General features: G+C 34.4%; 2 protein-coding genes across 2 annotated transcripts; both read right to left on the bottom strand.

Moving 5' to 3' along the window:
- Positions 1 to 2,319: 2,319 nt before the first annotated feature.
- Positions 2,320 to 4,709, bottom strand: LOC141724519 (pollen receptor-like kinase 3). Its single transcript, XM_074526687.1, has 2 exons — positions 3,236 to 4,709; positions 2,320 to 3,046 (listed from the first exon to the last, which is right to left on the bottom strand). Exons 1-2 carry the CDS (start codon positions 4,596 to 4,598, stop codon positions 2,475 to 2,477), a joined length of 1,935 nt encoding a protein of 644 aa, XP_074382788.1. The 5' UTR covers positions 4,599 to 4,709; the 3' UTR covers positions 2,320 to 2,474.
- Positions 4,710 to 5,105: 396 nt separating this feature from the next.
- On the bottom strand, positions 5,106 to 7,210 carry LOC141724520 (photosystem I chlorophyll a/b-binding protein 6, chloroplastic). The gene is made up of 5 exons (XM_074526688.1): positions 7,058 to 7,210; positions 6,746 to 6,919; positions 6,354 to 6,391; positions 5,531 to 6,045; positions 5,106 to 5,415 (listed from the first exon to the last, which is right to left on the bottom strand). The coding sequence occupies exons 1-5, from the start codon at positions 7,105 to 7,107 to the stop codon at positions 5,395 to 5,397; spliced, it is 798 nt and encodes a 265-aa protein (XP_074382789.1). The 5' UTR covers positions 7,108 to 7,210; the 3' UTR covers positions 5,106 to 5,394.
- Positions 7,211 to 20,063: the final 12,853 nt, after the last annotated feature.

Here is a 20,063-nt window from a genome sequence, read left to right as displayed (position 1 = left end):
AAATAGTCCTCGTTCGGGGATCGATTTTGAATTCGGATATCGAAGGCGGAAACACTCCCCGACCCCGAAATAACCCGATGACCATCTCTAATTGTTGGTACAAATTCATTTAATATAATTTCGAAAGGTAAAATTAAGTCGATTTGAATGATAAGTAATATAATGAATTAATAATGGCGGCTATTCTTATTTGGGAACTTTTTGGGAATTTAGAGATGTGATGTTATCATAAAAGTATATAATATCTAATTTATAAATATTAAAAAGAGTATATAATAATAATTTCAAATAAAAATATCGAATTCATGTAGTTCTTCTTTTCTTATGTTTTACTTTTTTTAAGACGAATTCATCCAGTTGACTTACCTCAGTTTCGCTTTAAAAAAACAGCCTTTTGCTTGACTAAATAATCAAATGTTTAAGGTTTGAGCTTTGTGATGAACCAAATGTTTGATTTTAACTAAACTGAATGGTGGATGCTCTGATTCTGTTCATAGCCTTATTAATCTTTTATCCCTCAATCAAGCATGTGCATTTATACCCATAAATTCATAAACTCATGTATTCTACGAGTACTCTTTAATCATGAAGATATGTATTTTTACACCCTTTAGCCATTTTTACCGTGATAATAAAAAATCGGAGTTGTACAATTATAAGGGTTAAAAATACATTTCTCGTAATTTGAGGGCAAAAAGGTACACGGTAATATACTTTAAGGGCTAATAAGGGCTAATAGTTATTTATGTAATATAAATTGCAGTTTCTGTTCTTTTGTTTCCGTAATATGTTTTTTCAATAAGGTCTTTCCTTGAAGTACTTAGATCTTGTTTTGCGGATTACTCGAAATCCCTCCTTCCAATGGCGTACTTCCGCAATCTCTCATGCACACCAAGAGCCTAGCTTTTCTTAAAAAAAACAGGTACAATCAAGTGTCAATACAGTATTAGTGTATGCAGACTGCAGTATGTTGGTTTTCTTCTACTGAGATTTTCGTGAATGCATGTAGTTCTTTCAAAAAAAATGGCAAAGGAGGGTAAGGAATGCATAAATCGACAGGGAAGCAACTCTGAACTCTACGGGAAGGTGCAAGCAGTGTTTGTTGAAATGTACAAGACTCCAGCTGTAAGTGCTACAACCATAAAAATATATATTATCTTACCAAAATACATTCTACAGTAGGAGCACATAAAAATGTAATGTAGTTAGTTTTTTTGCTTCTCAGCGTCAAGTCTCGGAAGAATTGAAAGACTTGAAGGATGAGTTCTTATAGTTGAAAATGAAGAAAATGGAAATCGCACACTTGATCTGGAAAAGAACCTTGATACTCATTTGCCGGTGCGAGTTAATGAGCAAAGATGAAGCAACCTTCAACAGTCAATCCTTGTGGGAATATCTATACTTGCTGTTCTAATTATCAAGCTCATACCTACATCTATTCTTTGGGGTTATTTTGCATACATATGGCCATTATGAGCCTTCCTGGAAATCAGTTCCCGGAGAGAATTACGATGCTTTTTGTTCGTCCAGCAAAATGGTACAAGTAAGTTATCTTTGCTTTTTATCTACATCATAATTAATAAACGACCAGCTTTACTGGACTTAAATTGCATAGAAATATGGCAATTACTTCTTAACCTTGTAAACTATTTTAAACATAAGGGCACGCCGCCATTTTGCAGAGTACTTGCAGGAGCCCACGCTTCTTTTGTGGAGTTGGTGCCCCAGAGAGTTATTGCTATGTTCACACTTGACTGTACATGTTTTTTGAGAAAAGCTAGGCACTTGGTGTGCATGGGAGATCGCGGAAGTACGCCATTGAAAGGAGGGATTTCGAGTAATCCGCAAAACAAGGTCTGAGTAGTTCAAGGAAAGACCTTATTGAAAAAATATATTACGGATCCAAAAGAACAGAAACTACAATTTACATTACATAAATACCTGCTAGCCCATAAAATATATTACTCTGTATCTTTTTGCCCTGAAAATATTGAGAAATGTATTTTTTAACCCTTATAACGGTACAACTCGAGGGTCAAATATCTTTTTTGTCCTTCCGATTTTTTACTATCACAGTAAAAATGGCTAAAGGATATGAAAATATATACCTTGGAGGTCAAAGGGTACGCTCGCAGGGGGTTTATGGGTATAAGCACGTATACTTCAAGGGCCAGAAGGTTAATAAGCCTTGTTTATATTTTTGTTCTTCTGTACTAACAAAAGTTTCAAGAATGTATTGACCATTTTCACGGTGATTGAATGGCATTCATTTTGTAGAGATTGATGCATTTATCAATGACTAAACAAAAGCAAAGAATATTTGTTATAAGCTGTATGGAATTCTCCCGAAAGCCCTGTCTTCTCAAAATTTTAATCAATGGAAATTCTAATTCCAAAATATTCTTGTGAAAAATGTGAGGTGTCTCTACCTTTCTATGAATCTTCGGCTTACAGCCAATTTCAATGCAAACTTCTTACACTTGTATCTCTTCTATCCTCCTGATTGCTTCTTTCATGTCTAGCCTTTTTCCTTGATCGCTTTCGGTACAAGCATCTCCAATGTGCAACAATTTCTCCATTTGTTCAAGTGAAGCTGCTGAGGCTCCAGCTATTTCAGGGTCTATCAATTCGGACACTCTTCTTTCAGACACTGCTGTTTGTACCCATTGAACTACATCAGTGCCACCTTTTTGGTGGTTAAGATACTGAGAGGGGAATTTCCCAGTAAGGATTTCAAGAATGAGGATTCCGAGACAGTAGACATCACTTTTTGGAGATACTTGATGGTGTAAAACTGATTCAGGAGATTTGAAAGCAAACATGTTTTGTACAGTTGGAGTTTTGTTAAGTAATGGATACATTGCGTAGTCAGATAGAAGCGGTTCATAGTTTGAGTTGAGAAGAACATTGCTGGACTTGAGATTTCCGTGAGGAAGTTCATATGATGGAAATTCAGAATGAAGGTAGCCCATCCCTCTGGCTACTTCTTGGATGATCTTTAACCGTGTTGGCCAATTTAGCTCTGAATGAGCAGCCCCGCGGTCACCTGAAAAAAAAAATCAATATCCTTCCATTAGGATCTTACATAGCATAAAATTTCAGAAACTGATGGCTTTTTCATAAACCATATAAGATTATATTTGCACCTTTCTAATCTTTTTCTTTCATAATGGCAGAAGAAGATAAGGCAACAAAATACTAATACTTTGGTATGGATTATAGAAATATATCGTACCATGCAAAAGATACAACAAGCTGCCTCTAGAAACAAATTCAGATACAATTAGCTTCTCATCTTTCCTGAAATGATATGCCAATGGTGTCAATATATTCTTGTGTTTTAGTGCACCAAGCCTCCTCATTTCTGCATCGAATGTGTCTTTAGTGATCTGATTCATTTCCCTCAGCCTCTTTACGACGACAGATACTCCATTTGCCATCATTGCCTTGTAAGCGGATCCCAACCCTCCATTCCCCAGCACCTCAGCCGCAGCCTTCATCAAGTCAGACAATCCAAACACTCCCTTTTCATCATTCACCATCACAATATCATTCACTGTTTTGCCTCGGCTTGATCCGACTCGCCTGGAATAATTTGCTGAACCTCCATTTTTGTTTCTTGATGGTGAACTCAGATTTTTCTCCTTGGTACTTGGAATATGTACTTGCACAACCTCATCAGAATTCTCCTTTGTCGTCCGACTGAATTTATCATCCGTTCGCTTGGCCTTAAAAAGGATGGTTAGTGTCAAAAGGATTATTACAATTCCAAGAACAACCCATTTCGCTTGTGGAGATGATCTGTCATCTTCTGGTGGTGGAGATTGACTATTTGGTGTACCTGGTGGATTCATTACATCACTAGGGTCATTTGCATCATTTGAGTTTCCAGGAGTAGGTGCGGTGCATTTGATTCCCAGTTTTTTACTGCAGACACCAGTATTGTTCTTGAAAGCAGTTGCATTGAATTTCAGCAGAGGCTCGGGGATTTCACCTTCAAGCTTGTTGTTAGACAAGTCAAGATCAACTAACGATTGTTGTTTTAATTGTGGGATTGGCCCTGAAAATCGGTTGTTTTCAAGGCGGAGTTCCCTGAGAATTGGAAGCTGTGTAAGGGACTCAGGAATTTTCCCGGAAAAATCATTATTTGCCAACCAAAGTTTCTTCAAAGATTTCATATTCGCAAAATAATCAGAAGGAATCTCCCCAGAAAATTTATTACTAGAAATGTAGAAAGCCTTTAGAGCAGCAAGACGATTAAATTCAGGAATTGGACCAGTAAATGAATTGTTGGCCATGATAATAAATCTAAGCCCTTGTAGCTGTTCCAATGGCTTAGTGTCAATTTTTCCTGCAAGCCCCATGTTAAAAAGAGAAATAGTTCTGACTTGTTCATTTGCACAACTGAGGCCAACCCAAGGGGTTCCTTGAGGAGGGCAAGGTGGTGTATCTGGTCTCCAAGAATCAAGAGCCCTTGCATTGGTCATTGATGCCTTGAATTGTAATAGAGCTTCTGATTCCGATATCGAATGAGACAAAGGAGTTAATGATAAGATCATCAGGAAGAGGCAAAGAAAGTTGCAATGAACAGCGGCCATGTTTAGCTATAAACATGCGTGCCGCTGTTCTTTCTTGAGGATTCTTGATGGACTTCTCTGAATTTCCTCCCCCTGCAGAGAGTTGTCTTCCTCTATTTTGTTTATTCTTAGGTTGGTGTGCCATTGTAATGAAATTTAGTGGACCGAAGGATTGGTGATTGAGCTACCTGGCAAAATCCAATTCAGAAGAATCTAATAATAGCTTCAGATTTTTTAGAGGATAATAGTAAAAGAGGAGAATTTTGGATTGACTTTGTCAACTTCACCAGAGATCTTCTCGGATAGGAATTTCCAATATAAAAAATACATTTGAATTGCTATGTTTAGAAAGTTTTCGTTTCCCATTTACATAAGCTATAAAAACAATTATCCTTTCCTTTCAAAGGTTTTTCCAGTTTAGTTAAACTGTTTAACAATCAATTGATTGGTTCTAGTTACATTTTGAAGCACTTCTGTGTTAATACTGCTGACAAATTATTGCTTCAATAAATTATAGAGAGATTCACAGAAAGAGAATTTAAACGTCTCTGATATCAATTTGCAGAACTCTTTGGTGTCATCCAAGAACACAATAATCAGTAGGTGTACAACAGGTCTCGTGATTCACATTTATAGTTTGTGTAGCTACGCAATATTGAGGAATATATATATTTTGCAAAATCATTGTCATATCATATATGTACAATTTGTTGGCACTGGTATAAAATTCCTAGCTGACCAGATACTCCAGTCTTTTGCCATCACCAATAAAACTCATATTCCCTTGCCTTCAGCTCTATTTGTAGGAGAAAAAAAATCAGTATTGGGATGTAAAAGCCTGCACAAGAACAATGCAATGACGTGTCAGTTCGAACCCCTTATCCTTCTTCCTATACTAGGTGCATAAAAACCTGGTTTCAATTAAAAGGTATAAGAAACTGAAACTGGCTTACCGAAAAGATATTGACATGGCCAGGGTCTGCGATATGTGCTGCCAGGTTTTCAAGGGGACTTTGTCCTGTGTAAATGGCTTGGAAACAAAAACCAAGAAAAGCAAGCATAGCAAGTCTCCCATTTTTTATCTCTTTTGTCCTCAAAACCATCACGGGCTCTGGAGAGCCTCTTCCCCACATCCAAGGATCAAAGAATAAGCCACCTGGGTAACCAACATCAGCCTTTGGGTTTTTCTTGTGTGGTAGTTTAGGCTCAATGTCAACACACCCTGGATTAATTATATCTGCCCATCTTCGCCCTTCGACCCAGCCCATCAGTGCTAATTGGACCACAAATAAGGTTGTTGGGTCTGCAAAGTACTTAACAGAACCAGCTTCATACCAGGAGAATTTCTCAATGAAGCCTAGGCTTTGAAGCCAATCCGGTATGAGGATGCCAGCAACTGCTAGCATTGCCCATCTACCATGAATTAGCTCAGCTTGTGCAAACCATTTTAGCAGATCAGGATCCGAACCTTGAAAATATTTATCATATTTTGTCAGGTAGAGAATGATGCAAAAACATTGCACGATCTGAAATTGCTAAAGCTGTGCCAGCAACCAAGAACAAGGGCTGAAGAAGAGGGTTTTTTCACCGTCAAGAAAACTTTCTGATACCCTTGACACAAATTTTAGCATTTAAGTTCAAGTTTCAAATATTTTCAGTTTAGGAAAACTAAATTATGTTTTGGGCTCCAAAAGGCCAAGGTGATATCTTGAAGATGCTTTGAATTACACAAGCCTATAACTTACTTTAATTAACTGGATGCAGGAAATTGCTTACCTAATCCTAGAGGGTCGAAGCCAAAATCTCCGGGAAGACTACAAAAAAATTATAAGAGAATCGTGAGTTTGTAAATTGAACATAACATGGAAATGTTTACAGGGTAATACTAATACACCCTTTTAACAACTTTAGTATAGACTTATCACCGACTGTAATATATCATTGTAGCAAATAAACAAGAATGTCAAGAAAAATGTAAGCTGGCATGAATTCTCAGTACTGCATAACAATCAGTTTTCAAGGATAAACGAACGAGGCCAAGAAGAAATTGTAACTGGACTGTCTTTAAAATCACAAGAGATGATTATTATTCTGAGTGCATAGTAATTGAATTCCATCAACACGGAAGGAATATGAGTAACCTGTATGGTTTCAAAGACCTTGTTTACCTGCCATCAAGCCACTCAGGAGGGGAGGTGCCAGGGAACCAAACAGGCCTATCCGGAGGAAGTGGCTCACAAACACTTGAAACTCCTTTCGTGGCATTCGTACGACTTCTTCCTCCTCTTGCTTCTACTGAAAATCTTACAACTTTTCCTGTAAAACATTTGCTTGGTACTTTCCTGTTTGTTCACCAAACATAATGAACACAAATGTTAAAAGAATTTGAAGTGTGGGTTTATAAATGTCACACATTACATTACTCAAGTTTATAGCTATGTCACATGTATTAGTTAAAAAAATGAAGAACTAGTTTTAACCTGATCCGGAGAGCCGAAAATGCAGTATTGGAAACAAAGGCTAATGCCATTTTCTTGCAGAATATGAAGGCTGATATCCACAAATGCTACACTAGAAGTAATAGTAATGGTTGCAGCATTTTGTGGTGGGACTTGATGGGCAATGTTATTGGATGTATCTGATGAGCCAATGGCATTTTAATGTCACACGCTTTAGGATATACTCATTTTTATTTGCCCAATGGGGCTGTCAAACGGGTAAATCGGATAAGGATCTAAATATATTCATATTCGCAACCGCAATTTTTGAAATGGAATACAAATAATATCTGTTTTATATCAAATACGGATAATATTCGCTTTTTTTTACAGATATGAATGCGGATATTTTAGACGAATATTAGATTTTTTCAAAAAATATTTTAATGGCTCTACCATATCGACGATGATTTTAAAATATTCTTTTACGATTAAACTCAAATTATATATTTATATATGTATAAAGTATGTCTACAATTATATAAATTTGTATAATGTATTATTCAATGTAAATACACACACTATAAACTAAAAGAATCAATTTTAAATTATATATTTATATAATTTAAATAATATTATATATATTTAGTTTCAGAAACGATATTTTGGATGGATATTATTCGTTTTTTATTTTGAATACGGACAATATCCACTTTTTCCGAATAAGAATATGAATTTTTTGGACAAATTATTTTTTCGAACTTTTTGAGAGCCATACCCATCACCCTAAACTTGTACCTCAACTTCTTATACGGTAACATACTTAAAAAATGCTGAGTTTATCGTTTGAACCCGTAGAGTTTACCTGGTGTGCGTATCCGAAGAGTAACGGTTATGGTTATCTACGATTTAAAAAAAAGAGTGTTGAGACTTTCTCATGAAATACACTTAAAAAATAGATTAACGGTCCATAGTGCTCGATTCAAATTATAAAAGAAAATTACATAATTAATTTATATTATAATATTCTAGAGAAGTGAGCAACATTTTAAAGGAAACACTAGAAAAATAGATTCAAAATAATTTATAACGCTCAAATGGAATCTATATCTATATCTATATTTATATATCTATATAAAAAAAATCTCGCGTGTGTGACGTGGAAGATCTCAGCTTCGGCTTTGCCAATTTCTCGCATTTCTAAGACTTTGAGAATTTTGGGCACTTTTTGGCAAATGATCAATTTTGGGTTTTCACTCTTCCATTATCGATCAGTTACAACCTTTTCATTTCTCAAACCCGCTCAAAACACCATGAGTATATGTATACACATATAAGTATAACTAATGGCTATGCCAAACAAAGGAAGAATTCAAAGTCAATTACCCATTACCCAGGTTAGTTATCCACAGTTTTGATTTCATTTCTCGAGATGTATGCATATATTGTATGATATGCGGTTCAATGATTACATAATTTTATCTAAATGATTATAAAAGTTTATATAAACGATAGATAATTTCGCCTGCACATCCAATGATTTGATTATGTTTAACATATTGTACATTTAGTTCATTGTTTTCTAATTGTTGTATTTATTTACAGCTAATAAAATCAGTGGTCGTTCAGTTACATTATAACATAGTATGTTGTTTTCTACCTGTACATTAAAGACTCATTGGAAGTGTTGTTGCTTTGGGATCGAAAACTTTGATAGGTACTTACTTTTGAAATTCTAATATATTTGCTTTCGAAATTTGATGAATTTGTAAAATTATCCTGATATGTATTTGTTTTGATTTTTAGCCCTCAGTTATCCAATTATATCTCAATTCAGATACATGATTTACTAATCCTAAGGTCAAGATCAAGATGGTTACTGTATAACATTAACATTAAATGTATATGATTCTTGTGACAATTTCTTTTCAGCTAGCAATTTCGGCAAGTAAATTAAATTAAGTTATTATTTTATTTATTTTGCATATTAAATTTGTCACCAGATATTGTGTTGTACTATGTAATCATTCTTCACTGGAAGTTTGAGGCACGTATTTACATTATAAGGCCAAATTTAATTAAAGTTAGGCTTAGACTTTTATATTATGCGCTAAAGAACTTGAGAAGACTCATTGGTGATGTTAGATATATTTGTGATGTCATGTCTAATATGATTTATGTTTAGTTTTTAGATCTTACTTAATAGGATAAATCAGTACTTAACTGAAAATCAGAACTTAAGATATCAGAACTTAAGTTATCAGGAGATAATATCAGGACTTAAGGAGACTTTCAGATAAGGAAGGCGGCTGATTGAAAGGAAAGAAGATCGAGACAAACATAAGAAGAGGTATGCATGAAGAAGGAATTCTATGAAGAATAGAATACTTGGAAGAAAAGATAACTGATTGATATATTTTAGGAAGCAGAATTGTATTCGATATCAATTAGAAGATTATCTTGTAACTGTGTAGTATATAAACACAGGTATAGGGTTTACACTATAAGTATTATCATTATCGAAAATATTATTCATTGTAACCCTAGCAGCTCTCGTGATAATTTGTTCATCACTGAGAGAGGACAGTTCCATATTGTAACAGAGTTTATTGTGTTGAATAAAATCTATTTTCTATTACTTGAGTTCTTTAATTCAATTTGATTGTAGTAAACACTGTATTCAACCCCCTTCTACAGTGTGTGTGACCTAACAAGTGGTATCAGAGTAATCTGTTAACACACAAACAGTTTAAGATCCAAAATCAATCATGTCTGAAGAAACACAAACTCCAACCAAGCCCACCAAAACTGAAGAACCTCCAAAGACTCAAATCCATAATCGATATGAGACTATTAGAGTTCCCATACTGAAACCATTTGAATATCCCATATGGAAGGTGATGATGTCTATGTTTCTGGAAGCTACAGATCAAGAATACCTTGACAGAATCAATGAAGGACCACATAAGCCAACCAAGCTCTCTGTTATAGTTGCAGATCAGCCAGCACAGACAATACCAAAGAAGAAAAGTGAATATACAGCTGAAGATATCTCATCTATTGCTAAGGATGCAAAGGTACGATATTTGCTGCATAGTGCCATTGATAATGTCATGTCAAACAAGGTAATCAACTGCAAGACTGCAAAGGAGATATGGGATGCCTTGGAGACAAGATTCCAGGGAACTGATTCAATTAAGAAGAACAGGAAGACTATACTCACTCAAGAGTATGAGCACTTTGACTCAAAACCTGATGAGTCATTGACTGGTTTATATGATAGATTTGTCAAACTCATGAATGATCTATCACTGGTGGATAAGGAATATGATCTTGAAGATACTAATCTCAAATTCCTTTTAGCTCTTCCTGAAAGTTGGGATTTGAAGGCCACAACTATAAGAGACAATTATGCTCTTGATAAAACTACTCTTGATGAAATTTATGGTATGCTCAAAACTCATGAACTTGAGATGGATCAAAGAAGCAAGAGGCATGGGAGAAAGTCAAGGACAGTTGCTCTTAAGACTGAGGAGGAATCCCCTAAAGTGGCTGTCTCAAAGAAAGGCAAAGAAAAGGCTCTCATCACAAAGTCTGATACTGAGTCATCAAGTTCTGATAGTGATGAGGATTCGGAAACTGAAAGTCTATCTGAGATGGACCCTGATGAAGAGATGATGAAGCTGTGTGCTCTTATAGTGAAAGGAATCACAAGGATTGCATACAGGAAATTCAGAAAGGGAAAGAAATTTTCCAGGAAAGGTGCAAGTTCTGATAAGAGAGGTTTCAGAAAATCTGAAGACAAAGGAGGAAAGTCTGACAAAGGAGATTACTCAAATGTCAAATGTTACAACTGTGGTGAGAAAGGCCACATATCTCCTGATTGCAAGAAAGTGAAAAATGACAAAGGAAAGGCACTTCTCACAAAGAAGAAAAGCCGGACAGACACTTCAGATTCTGAAAGTGAGGTGAACTATGCATTGATGGTAAATGCTGATAGCAGTTCTGAAGCTGCTGAGTTAAAGGTACCTCAAACAACTTATGATTTTCATACTGATGATATTACTGAGTTGAGAAGATATCTTAAAACCATGTTCATTAGTTATAGAGATCAAAATTTAACATGTGAAAGATTAACTTCTGAAAATCTTGCTTATAAAAAGAGGAATGATTATTTAGAAAAAGAGTTAGTCATGTTCCATCAAACTCAGAAAGATAGAAATGATGTCTTTTATGTTAGGGATGAAGTACTTAAAATGAATGAATCTCTAAAAACTGAGTTAGAAAAGGAAAGAGAGATTATCAGGACTTGGACTAACTCTGGCAGAACAACTCAGAATTTGCTAAGTAGTGGAAACTGGAAAGAGGGCTTAGGTTATGGAGATGATAAGAATTATAAGGGAACTGTAGAAATTGAGCCTATAGTTGTTAAACAAAATCCAAAGGTAAATCCTATTAAGTTTGTAGTTGTAAAGTCTGATATTGATAAATCAGAAGCTAAAGAGAAATTAACTTCTGACAAACCAAAACAGGATAAGCCAACTGAAGTTAACATAGGCTTAATGACTAAGAAGCAGCTTAAGCATAAGCTGAAAGATGTTAAGAATGTAAACAAGGTAATGCCACCTAGGAAAAATAGGAATGGAAAGGTAGGTGTGAATAAAAACAATGATTATAAGCCTGTTCCTAATGCTCCTAGAAAGAAATGTTATAACTGTGGAAATTCTAACCATCTGGCTTCTTTTTGCAGGAAGAATAAGTACATAAACTCATTACCTTCAAAATCAGGAGTTAAGAGTCAGTTTGTTAGATATAGGCCACAAAATCCTTATTTTCATTGTGGTAGTTTATGTCATTACATTTATACTTGTAAGGGATATCATAGTTTGTACTATGATTATTATCAAATAAAACCTTCTTTAAAGAAAGTGAGCATTGTTCCTTCTACTGTAAGTTCTGATGCAAAGTCTGATAATGTAAATTCTGATAAGAAAATAGTTAACATAAACTCTGATGCTAAATCCGCTGCAAATGTTAACAAACTTAATAAGGCCAAAGGATCCAAGAAAGTATGGGTCCTTAAAACTAATCATTAGTGGTCTTTGTGATTGCAGGACAACATGAAAAATATCTTAGTTCTGGACAGTGGATGTTCAGGATATATGACTGGAAATAAAGCCCTGCTATTAGACTTTGTGGAGAAAGCTGGCCCAGGTGTTTCTTATGGAGATGGCAACATGGGAAAAACTCTGGAATATGGAAATATCAATCTTGGGAATGTCATCATTGAAAAAGTAGCTCTTGTCTCAGGACTTAAACACAATTTGCTGAGTGTTAGTCAAATCTGTGACAGAGGTTATCATGTGGATTTCTTTGAAGAATACTGTGAAGTTGTAAGCAAATATACAGGCAAAGTTGTTCTGAAAGGATACAGGCATGGTAACATTTATGAAGCCAAGCTTTCAACAAGTACTGATGGTTCTGCAATTTGTCTGTTAAGTAGAACATCAATTGAAGAAAGCTGAAATTGGCACAAAAAACTCTCTCATTTAAATTTCAACAATATAAATGAACTAGTCAAGAAAGATCTTGTGAGAGGACTGCCAAAATCAGTATTTGCTCCTGATGGCCTTTGTGATTCATGTCAGAAGGCAAAACAAAGAAAATCTTCATTCAAGAGCAAGACTGAATCTTCAATTCTTGAGCCTTATCACCTACTACATGTTGATCTATTTGGTCCAGTGAATGTCATGTTTATTGCAAAGAAAAAATATGCTATGGTCATAGTGGATGAGTTCACCGGATACACATGGGTGTATTACTTGCACATAAAAAGTGAAACTGCATCTATCTTGATTTATCATGTCAAACAACTGGATAAATTGGTCAAAGACTCTGTGAAAATTATAAGGAGTGATAATGGCACTGAGTTCAAGAATTTGATTATGGAAGAGTTCTGCAAAGACCATGGAATAAAGTAGGAATTCTCTGCTCCTGGAACTCCACAGCAAAATGGAGTTGTTGAAAGAAAGAATAGAACTCTTATTGAAGCTACACGAACTATGCTTGATGAAGCAAAGTTACAAACCTATTTTTGGGTTGAAGCTGTGCAGACTGCTTGTTTTACTCAGAATGCAACACTTATCAACAAGCATGGAAAGACACCATATGAGATGGTGAAGAAAAAGAAGCCAAATCTGAAGTATTTTCATGTATTTGGATGCAAGTGTTTTGTTCTTAAGACTTATCCTGAACAGCTATCCAAATTTGATCTAAAAGATGATGAAGGAATTTTTGTTGGATATCCACTTTCCACAAAAGCCTTCAGAGTCTACAATTTAAGAACAAGAGTTGTCATGGGATCTATCAATGTCTCTTTTGATGATAAGAAGATTACTGGGCTTGAAGATTTCAATTATCATGATCAGCTGAGATTTGAAAATAAAGTTTTAAATTCTGATTCTGTAAATCCTGACAGTTTAAATCCTGATACTGCAAATTCTGATGGATTAAACTCTGATGTTATTGAAACTGTGGTGACTACGCCAAAGCAAGATGCACCTGTGCAGGGGGAGCATATTGAAGATCCAACCACATCTCAAGAAGCATCAGAATCTATAACAGGCTCTTCAAGTTCTGATTCATCAAGTTCTGATGGGCCAAGTTCTGATAATTCTGGAAACTCATGTTCTGATATTTCTGGAAACTCAAATTCTGAAGGATCCAACTCAGAGAGCATAATTTCAGGGGGAGCATTAGAAAATGTTGATGGAGATAGCATGGATTATGGGGGAGCATCCAGTTCTAGAGATAACCTTCCATCTGCAAGGAAGTGGGCTAAAGCACATACACCTGACTTAATTATTGGAAATCTTGATGCAGGTGTCAGAACTAGAACAGCTACATCAAATGAATGTCCCTATCATTCTTTTCTTTCTCAGACTGAACCAAAGAAAGTGGAAGAAGCTCTTCAAGATGTTGATTGGGTGCAAGCAATGCAGGAAGTGTTAAATGAATTTGAAAGAAATAAAGTCTGGACCCTAGTGCCAGGACCAAAGAACAGATCTGTTGTTGGTACTGAAAGAGATGTGTCCTAAGTCCAATCATGTATGATGATTTAGGTATAACTTTTATGTAATCTGTTTTGATTTCATTGATATTAAAAAAAGACTTTGTTAGGTCCCAATTTGTTTGTAGAAGGGGGGGGTTGAATGCAAACAATACCGTTTCGTCGAATAAAATGCGGAATAAAATTGTGAAACAAAATTCAAGTTAAATAAAACTTTTATTAAACTTGAAAGGTGTTACAACTACGGTATCGATTACAAGGGATTAATCTCAAATCAATTATTACAAATTTAGAATAAATTCGACATGAACTTTTTCTATTTTTGTAATTAAAAGATCAAATGCTAAAAGCGATTTGAGATTAAGTTCTAGGGATTTTAATCCGCTAGATTGATATACAAGAACAAGATAAGTAATTCTAGTGGTTTGGATTTAACATTAACAAACTAGAATATTTGATCTTGAATAAGCAGATGAATGATGAAATATTTTCTTTTGTTTTCTGCTGTGTTTTCTTGTTCTGTATGTGCTGCTCTGATTTTGCTGAGTTGTTTGTTGATATTGTCTTCTGCTTTCTTTTAAACAAATCACAGCCGAAGTTGTTGAACTGGTGTGACAATCTATTTGAGCTTGAAGGACTTTCGGTGAGACAATCTATTAGAGCTAGGAAGACAATTAAAATGAACTAGCAAGACTTTCGGTATGACTATTGATTGTCATACCGATTGTCATAGTAGTACAATTGAAATTGTTTTTCTGAATACATAATTGATTTTAATCTAATTGAAAATTCTATCAATACAATTAACTGAATTAGCAAGACATTCGGTATGACTATCAATTGTCATACCGATTGTCATACTAGTACAATCAGTTGTCTTTTTTTTAGAATTATCACAGATTTTAATCAATTAACATTCTGAAAATCCTTAATATTAATTCTAAATTAATTAATCAATTTAATTCAATTAATCAATAAATTAATCCTTGCAGATATAATTTATTCTCTTAATTAGATTATATGACTTAATTAATTAATAGAGAATTAATACTATCCCTGAGCAGCATTCCTTCTTCTGACAATCTTCTGAAAGTCTCTGAGACTTATGAATCAATTCCGTCACTTCAATGCTGACACTCGATGTACTGTCTGGTTCATGAGTGACTAACTTTCGTGACGTTTCTTCATGTCTTGACTTTGTTGTTCTGATTGAATCCTTGTAATAAATGATACCTTGACGAGATCTCTGTCACTTGATTAAATCCACGATCTTGATTTATATCACTGAGGCATGATCAAATTCTTGAACTTCTTCCAGTGAATCTTCAAGTCTGCAGATGAACAATGTTTCTTTATTCTTTGACAGATGTTACTTTGTGAGATCTCTCTGATGCTTGATCCACTATTTACTTATTACATTCTTATTTGAGTTGAGTTAAATACTCGAATAAACGAGTAGGCTATGACATATGCCTTTCAGACTTGTTTTGGTTTTATTGCGGGCTTTATCTATTTAAGTGTTTAAATAAGATATACCATAGTTTAGAGTAAAGCTTTTTATGGATTATGATGAGATCATAATAATGAGACCTAAAAGATGATAACTCTAATCTTAAATATTTCCTGGTCGTAGGATTACAAACTGGTAATTAGTAATCCGCAAAGATCGGTACATACTATGCTTGCTTCATTATGAAGGATGTCTGTTCTCATAGACATTTGTGTGGTGACACTATAGCTAGTATGTAGGTGCTTATTATAGATTAAGTTCACTGAACATGACTCACACAGCTGAACAACTGATGGAGTTCTCTCACGTGTCAGCAGTTGTTCACATAGTGATAGTTGTACAAGTATCCTTAGACTTGAGGTCATCATAGTCATCTTGTGTACACTGAACTATGCTTTGGTTTAGTTCTTAGTCTCCAGGGACAATTATAAGGGCTCTACTGGGTATAGGAATTTATACACGAAGATATGTATGATCAATAAAGGATCTACCCCTTCCAGTGAAGGAAGAGAATGTTCAATGCTGATCCACTTATGCTAGTTCAGGAATCTCTGGCCAGAGTGAATGAAATTAGAAAGAAGTTTCTAATTTACATTAAATAGAACTAAGCATAGTGAATGGGAAAGCAAATGATTAAATAAGATAGGCTTGACACAAGTTCCATGCCTTGTATTTAATCGTGACATTGCAGGGTAGAAAGAATTGATTGTACGGTAACTACTCACTGAATAGGTTCTTGGTATTCTAAGCAGTGAATTCGTATTCTCCGGATAGTCGCGATATGCTGAGAAGTATCCCTCACGATGTAGAATAAATATGATTAATTTATTAATTAATCATATTTAATGAATTAGAGAATTTATATAAATAATGATAAAATAGTTTTATTATTATTTATTTCTACTACCGGCTTAATATTGAACCTAAAGGGTCACACCATAAAAGAGAATGATTTAATGGTGGAGGAATTAATTAATAATGGCTGGTAATTATTTATTTGTGAAATAAATAAATAATTATCAGATTTAATAATTGATTAAATGAGATTTAATTAATTCTAAATATTATTAATTAAGAATTTAATTTTGAAAATTAAATCAAGTGAGAGAATTATTTTTCTAAAGTGTTTAGAAATGGGATTAATGATTAAAAGGTGTTTTAATTATTAGTTAATTGATTAATAAGAATAATCAATTAAAGGGTTAATAATAATAATATTTTATGGATAATTTTCAGCTGAAAATTTTGTCTATAAATATACTATTATAAAGCCTATTTGCCTAAACCCAAATAATTAACCCTAATTCTAAAGTAGAACAAGAGGGAGGCAACTAATTCTCTCAATCTCTTCCTCCTCCATCACATTGTACTCTTGGTGGATACCGGTGGAGTGCTTCACACTTGAGGAGCAGCTGCTAGGGATTTCTGTTCATCGTTCTTGGATCGCTATTAAAAACCTCTATCTTTCCATTAACGTAAAGCTTCTTAAGGTAAACATACTGAACTACGAATTAAATATTATTTTTCGCATGGATCCTGCGGAGGGTTTCGTTTTTTTTAAAGATTTAAATTTACGTTTTTGTTGCGTTTATGTGCTAAAACCCTTCAATGGCATCAGAGCTACTTGTGAAAAGTTTTTAATTCGTTTATGTGTTTAACTGTTTTCGATATATGAGCATGTACATGATTCGCCATGATTTGATGTTGATATAATATGCTTATATATGTATGGTTTTGAATATATGATATTCACGTGAGTTGTATAATCATAAGATGATTATGTAATATGTATATATACTGATATATACATGATTTATGTTTGTTCTAATTATGAGAATCATATTAGATACGGATTCTGAATTGGCTGCTGCAGATTTGCTGAAATCTGGGTCTGGTGTCCGATTTACGCAACGAATACCCTATTACATAGGTAAGCGAGCGTCTGAATAAAACTGATAGCAAAAGCTATCAACGACTCGTCTGTAAGGCGTTTGACGTCGTTTACTTCCCGTAAACAGTGATTCTTGTTTTTCTGATTTGATTCTGATTTTTCTGATTTTTGTCATATTTTTTTTATGATTAGATCATGGATAATATGATATGTTAAGATCGGATTATGTGTTTTAACATGCTTTTATGTGTTGTATGAGCATGGTGGATGGTTATGGCCTTTCGACCTTAGTGTAATGATTTTGGTTTTGGTTTTAAATACGACTTGCATGTCGTCAATCTTTGTAATCATAAATCTCGAATGTAACTCGAGTTATTCTTGTAAGTTCATTAGATTAGTTTTACTTTCAATCTATGTAATGTAATTATAGACTCAAGAAGGCTATCCAATGGAGGTGATACAAAGAAGAAGACGAGGCATACAAGAAGTCTAAACAAAGAAGAAGACTTATGTAATAAGTAGTTGTACTTATTTCCATCACCATATTAGATTGTCCTTGATCTTTATCATGAGCTTGATAAAGATCACATAGGATGGGGCCATAACCAAACACATTTACTTTATTGCACTTTACATTTACTTGTTTATTTAATTTTATATATGAGATATATGCCTATGTTTACTATGCGATGATAGATTTAGGTGAACTTAAATCAATATATGGCGTGCTCCAGAAAATCTAGAATAGGAATTATAACGACTCTTGTATTTTTGAATTATAAAAAAAATGTGGTTATGGAAATTACTAAATAAATAAAATATGTGCACTGGTTTTGACCGCTATGTATTGTTTGATTATTATCTAGGTGTGATTTATGGTTTACCGGGTTGTCCGCGCGATTAATTATGGGATCGTATTGAATTGTTTTCACTTTCAAAAGTGGATTTAGTGCAAATTGATTTGCATAAATATTGGGAATGTTTCTAAAATTGCTTTTAAGATTTTATAATTACAATAATTATTTTTAGGATTTTATAAAATTGAGAAATCAATATTTTATTAATTATTTATCTTTAAATGATTTTCTAAATGCTTTTATTTGTAAAATCCATATTTAATTATGGAATTCTTCAAAAATTATGAAACTCATATTTTAATAAGTTTAAATTATTTCGAGAATCTTAAAATTATTCTGGAAATTTTTGGGATTAATTTCACCCGCGCGTTGATTCGTTAAATTGGTAATATCGGGTATAAACTGTGTTTCAAAATTTATTTTAAAATTACGAAATTTATATTTTTATTTATTTCGGGATATTTATAATATTTTAAGACTAATTTGGTAGCTTCCTGAAATTGTTTTAAGCGCGGCTTGATTCGTTAATTACGAGTTTTGTGTTAAACCGGGCTGCCAGAAGATTATACTTATCTTTTTTTTCTACGTGTCAAAATTTTATACTATTGCATCCACGTGTTAGCTGCTGGGTTTTCAGTTGGAATAAATAAACAAACAGAATAGATTAGAGAAGGTAGGGAAGCAAGGCGAACAGGGGGGGCTCGATCTCGGTGGTCTCCCTCTCGGTTCTTGGTATCTCTGTTATGCTCGATCATCTCCCCTATTCTTCGTCTTCTACCTGGTTGTTCCCTGGTCTCAGTCACCGTTTTATTTCCGGTGTAATTTCGGTGGGTGTGCTTCTCGGTTCTACTCATTACCTTGTATGTATATATACATACGTATTGGTATACAGTTGAGTGTTGATACTGTTCTGCTGCCGTTCTTTTTCCCTTTTTCCGGCCGCCACCGTGTGCTTTTCCGGCATGATGGCCGGCGTGCGTGTGATGCACGCGCTCGTGGTCCAGTTGCGTGGCTGTTGTGTATTTCCTGCATATATATATCTTTGTTGGTTCTGAATTTCTGATAATTTGAATATCCCACTTCTTTCAGTAATTCAAGTTATTAATTTAAATTTATGTGAACATCTCGGTTGAATATTGTGATGAATGTTCGAATTAATAATTTCTAATTATTAAGAATCTTATCGGTGGAATTTCGTGTGAAACCCGAAATTATTCGGGCACCGATGAATTTTACTGCCGTCCGCGATGAATTTCGACGAGCGGACGGTGGGCGATGATGATATATATCTGAGTCCTAATATTTTGAAGATAAATAAATGAAAATAAAATACGAGTAGTAATTAATAATTGTGATTGAGTTGGAATTCGAAAATGTGTGGATTTTGATTGGATAATTGTTGCAATTGTGTGTTTGAGATTTGACGTCGATTGATGTTTCGACAGGTAGTCCGATAAACAAAGGAAACGCTGTCCGATTTTCAGAAAATTGAATTACGCAAATACGAAAACATATCCGATGAATATCGGGATGTCGAGAGACTATATATATGTGTGTGTGTTTTATACGAAACTTGATTGTACGATATGATGAAATATTTTGCTAAATCGATAACCCTGATTTCGTAAAATAAAGAGTATAGGTATTTTCCGAAAACGAACACCGAACCGATTTTCGAGAACGTGAACCCTAAGTGATATGTGTATTATTATATGAAGTAT

Source organism: Apium graveolens, chromosome 5 (genome assembly GCF_009905375.1).
Source record: "Apium graveolens cultivar Ventura chromosome 5, ASM990537v1, whole genome shotgun sequence".
In the NCBI taxonomy this organism is placed as follows: domain Eukaryota; kingdom Viridiplantae; phylum Streptophyta; class Magnoliopsida; order Apiales; family Apiaceae; genus Apium; species Apium graveolens.
Note: the sequence above shows the minus strand (reverse complement) of the source record. Positions and strands in the feature narration are given on the sequence as shown.